The sequence below is a fragment of the Diaphorina citri genome, unplaced genomic scaffold (assembly GCF_000475195.1).
Source record: "Diaphorina citri unplaced genomic scaffold, Diaci psyllid genome assembly version 1.1 scaffold348, whole genome shotgun sequence".
Classification (NCBI taxonomy): Eukaryota; Metazoa; Arthropoda; class Insecta; order Hemiptera; family Psyllidae; genus Diaphorina; species Diaphorina citri.
Genome location: NW_007377783.1, coordinates 160,649 through 164,739, shown reverse-complemented (window position 1 = coordinate 164,739; position 4,091 = coordinate 160,649). Strand labels below are relative to the sequence as shown.

The 4,091-nt window shown below is 40.5% G+C and overlaps 2 protein-coding genes and 1 long non-coding RNA gene across 3 annotated transcripts in view; 2 read left to right on the top strand and 1 right to left on the bottom strand.

Moving 5' to 3' along the window:
• Positions 1–4,091, top strand: part of LOC103507882 (L-lactate dehydrogenase-like) — a 26,532-nt gene that overhangs the window by 10,165 nt on the left and 12,276 nt on the right. The window lies entirely within an intron of this gene.
• LOC103507872 lies at positions 529–1,671 on the top strand. The gene is made up of 2 exons (XR_001809475.1): positions 529–588; positions 1,010–1,671. It is a non-coding gene; the product is annotated as an uncharacterized LOC103507872 (long non-coding RNA).
• The window catches only part of LOC113466866, a 6,862-nt gene continuing 4,287 nt past the window's right edge, over positions 1,517–4,091 (bottom strand). Inside the window, exons 2-4 of the mRNA XM_026822629.1 lie at positions 3,394–3,471; positions 2,265–2,426; positions 1,517–1,749 (exon numbers count right to left, since the gene is read on the bottom strand). Coding sequence (XP_026678430.1) covers positions 1,687–1,749; positions 2,265–2,426; positions 3,394–3,471 — 303 coding nt within the window. The 3' untranslated portion in view covers positions 1,517–1,686. The remainder of the gene's footprint in view (positions 1,750–2,264; positions 2,427–3,393; positions 3,472–4,091) is intronic.

The following is a 4,091-nucleotide window of genomic DNA, read 5'->3' as shown; positions in this document are numbered from 1 at the left end:
GGTTCGATTCCCGCCCGGGGCGGATTTTATCCTGAACGGATAAGGTTCGTTCTCGGAATGGCTGGCTTTCTCCTATCCCGTCTTCCTTCCCTCTTCATTTTCGGGGCGATAAGACCTTCGCAGTGAAACGTCTTAAAAAAAAATCGGTAGCTTTGTGTGTACGTAATGCGTATAGATGGGCTTGCTTACTGATAATTTATTTTATTTTCCACTCAGCTATCGCAGTCAATGGAGTAGATGATGTGAGAGAAGTTATGCTCTACTATAGCCAGTTCGATGATCCCATTGAAGCTTTCAATCAAAACCAGATCAAATTGAGAGTAAGTGTTATTTATTTCTATTATTTTGCCACCCCCAGGTACACATTTGTCTGAACCAGGGAGCTATAACTATCATGAAAGAATTCTGAACAAGGGGGCTTCATAGTCCACACTTTGTTTTCTTCATGCTAAGTGAGACGAAGTCGTTCGTGGAATACCTCACCACAGTAAACAAAGAGATGGTCCGCCGTCGTATATGACCGTACAATACTATAGCCAGTTCGATGATCCCATTGAAGCTTTCAATCAAAACCAGATCAAATTGAGAGTAAGTGTTATTTATTTCTATTATTTTGCTACTCCCAGGTACACATTTGTCTGAACCAGGGAGCTATAACTATCATTAAAGAATTCTGAACAAGGGGGCTTCATAGTCCACACTTTTTTTTCTCCATGCTAAGTGAGACGAAGTCGTTCGTGGAATACCTCACCACAGTAAACAAAGAGATGGTCCGCCGTCGTATCTGACCGTACAAATTCTATTATTTTGCTACCCCCAGGTACACATTTGTCTGAACCAGGGAGCTATAACTATCATTAAAGAATTCTGAACAAGGGGGCTTCAAAGTCCACACTTTTTTTTCTCCATGCTAAGTGAGACGCAGTCGTTCGTGGAATACCTCACCACAGTAAACAAAGAGATGGTCCACCGTCGTATCTGACCGTACAATTTTGATTTCTCGTTCCAGGAACAAATGAAAGAGCTTTCAGTCCCCCCTGTATCCAGGTTCGGAGGTCTTTCCTCCTGGTTCCGGCGATCCTAAGGTGAAACAACTCTAAACCAGAGAGCTATCACAAACCTTCCATGTCCTATGAGTACCCACTGACAAAGTTGAAGTATTTGATTCGTTTCGAATTCCAGAAAATTAAGTCGAGAAGAGTCTTTGAAGTTCCCCAAGAAAAATCCAACTTTGGTCATATTCTAAAAGGATAAATAAGGTACCTATGTTTTATTCTATTTAAGGTTGTTTCCTGTAATATTCCAGTCCCGTTGGTTGGATAAAAATGTTAAAATCAATTGGTTTTGTAGATGTACATGAGTAAGTACTTGGGCTGGAATGTTACTGCCTCGGTGGCGTAGTGGTCAAGACGCTCACCTGGTAAACAGGAGGGTACGGGTTCGATCCCAGACGAGGCATGGAATTTTACCCTAATTTAGTTGAGGTGATTTTGATTTAAATGGAGTGATCCCCTATCCCCACTTACGAAAATCGAATATATCTAAGATGACATTCACAACGCAACGCTGTAGAAAGTGTTAGCTTCTGCTGTGTACATATAAAACTAGGTAGCTTTTTTAAACAATGAATTGTACAGAAATAAAGTTAACTTAAAATGAAACTGTTGCTTATTTGTGTGTGACTTTTTAGTGTTCTTGAATAATGAACTGAATTTGCAGTACAAAGAACGCTATGGCTGAGGTAAGGATCTGAAACAAAACGAATACAAGCATATTGATTTTCTGTCCTATTCGTACAATTCATCATTCAACGAAGATATTACTCTTCTTGGCCTTTTCCCGTGTTTAGGCGGTTTCGGCGTTTTTCATCAGCCTCCCAATCAGCCCTAACTAGGGTGGTTGTTTGGGTTGATTTTTTTTTTTTTACAAATTGTACAAGTGGATGCCTTTGCTATTCCTTTAGCTACGGAAATTTCAGGGAATCCTCCGTGTTAAAATGCCTCCTGCCTCAGCCAGACAACTTATTATTATTTAAAAAAAAAGAGGTTTGACAGAGGGAACTGTACCTGCTATGGTCTTATCGCCCCGCAATCGAAGAGATAAGGAAGACAGGATAGGAGAAAGCCAGTTGTTCCGAGAACGAACAATATCCCATCAGAATAAAATCAGCCCCGGGCGGGAATCGAACCCGCGGCCTAGCGCTTACAAGGCAGACGCACTACCAACTAAGCTGACTAGGCTGGCGACAACTTATTTTAACTTACGGATAACAGTTGTTTATAGGTCAAGTCGAGTACTCCAGCTGCAGACATATTGTTATTGAGATGAACATAACGTAATGAGAGAAAGTACACTTGGGTGTGAAGCTGGCTTTCTTGTTCTGTGATTGTCAGGAGCTCATGTAGACGGTCCTTGATTTTATGTTTCTGGAACATTATTGACCGATAGGGAGGTTTATGTTTTAACTCGACAGTTATGCATTTGGTTTGAATGTTTGTCTGTTCCGCTATAACTAGCGATTGCCTGGTCCGATTTTGATGAAATTTGGTACATGAGTTTCAAAGATCAAGACACGTCGATACTTGGAATAGCTGGCTTTCTTGTTCTGTGATTGTCAGGAGCTCATGTAGACGGTCCTTGATTTTATGTTTCTGGAACATTATTGACCGATAGGGAGTTTTATGTTTTAACTCGACAGTTATGCATTTGGTTTGAATGTTTGTTTGTTCCGCTATAACTAGCGATTGTCTGGTCCGATTTTGATGGAATTTGGTTTATGTTTCTGGAACATTATTGACCGATAGGGAGGTTTATGTTTTAACTCGACAGTTATGCATTTGGTTTGAATGTTTGTTTGTTCCGCAATAACTAGCGATTGCCTGGTCCGATTTTGATGAAATTTGGTACATGAGTTTCAAAGATCAAGACACGTCGATACTTGAAAGTTGGGATCTCAAAACCAAAATGAATTATGATGAAAAGAGAAGAGTTTTGTTGGTCTCAGACAAAAGAGTTTGAGTGAGGTCAACGGTTCACAGTTACTATACAGGGTGTCCCGCGAACAACTGTACAACGACGCTAAAACCGGTCTTAAAATAACGACTGAAGTGTTATCTAAAACTTTTTTGCTTTGAGTTTATATGTAGGTCGTCGCGACAAATTTCGAGATCAGAGCTCATTTGTGTGAGAAAATGTGAAAAAAATCCCCCAAAAACCTTTTTTTTTTGTTTTGTTTTGTTTTTTTTTGCGTTATGGTTCTCTGGACAAAATTTGCACCACCACAAATTTGGGATCTCAAAACCAAAATGAATTATGATGAAAAGAGAAGAGTTTTGTTGGTCTCAGACAAAAGAGTTTGAGTGAGGTCAACAGTTCACAGTTACTATAGATTACCTGCTGATACAAGGTTTCACACGCGTGGAATAGTGGGAATATGGTAGCCAGTTTCATGAAGACGCAGGAAGCAGTGACCAAAGCCATTTGTATTGTGTGGATGATGAAACAGTCAAGCACATAGGTAAGTAGGGATACAGTTGGGGTCATTGGGAATAGTTCATCTGCATGCATGTGGTGCTTTCATAGAGGTTTTAAGTGTGTTGGTTTTTAACAAAGGGCTTTTCCTATCATGGACAAGTTACCTTGGTCCTCACAAGTCTTGACCTATTCAGGCAGAATGGGCCGGGTTGGTCACTAGTCCAGGTAGGTACTATTCATGCACAACATTGCTTAACTTGAGAGATATCCTATCATGGACAAGTTACCTTGGTCCTCACAAGTCTTGACCTATTCAGGCAGAATGGGCTGGGTTGGTCACTAATCCAGGTAGGTACCATTCATGCACAACATTGCTTAACTTGAGAGATCCATTAGACACTACATGATATTTTTATTACCTAAACTGAGGATTCATGAAGTCAATGAAGTTCCTTTTGGAAATTTACCTCATTCTGATGCACTTGCTTGGATTTCCTATGGTTTAGTACAGACACTCATTAACACTTTGAGTGCCAAGCCATATTTTGAAGAATTTACCCAGGGGCCCAACGGCGCACTTATTTGTGCGACATGCACTTTTGGTAAATCTCCGCGCC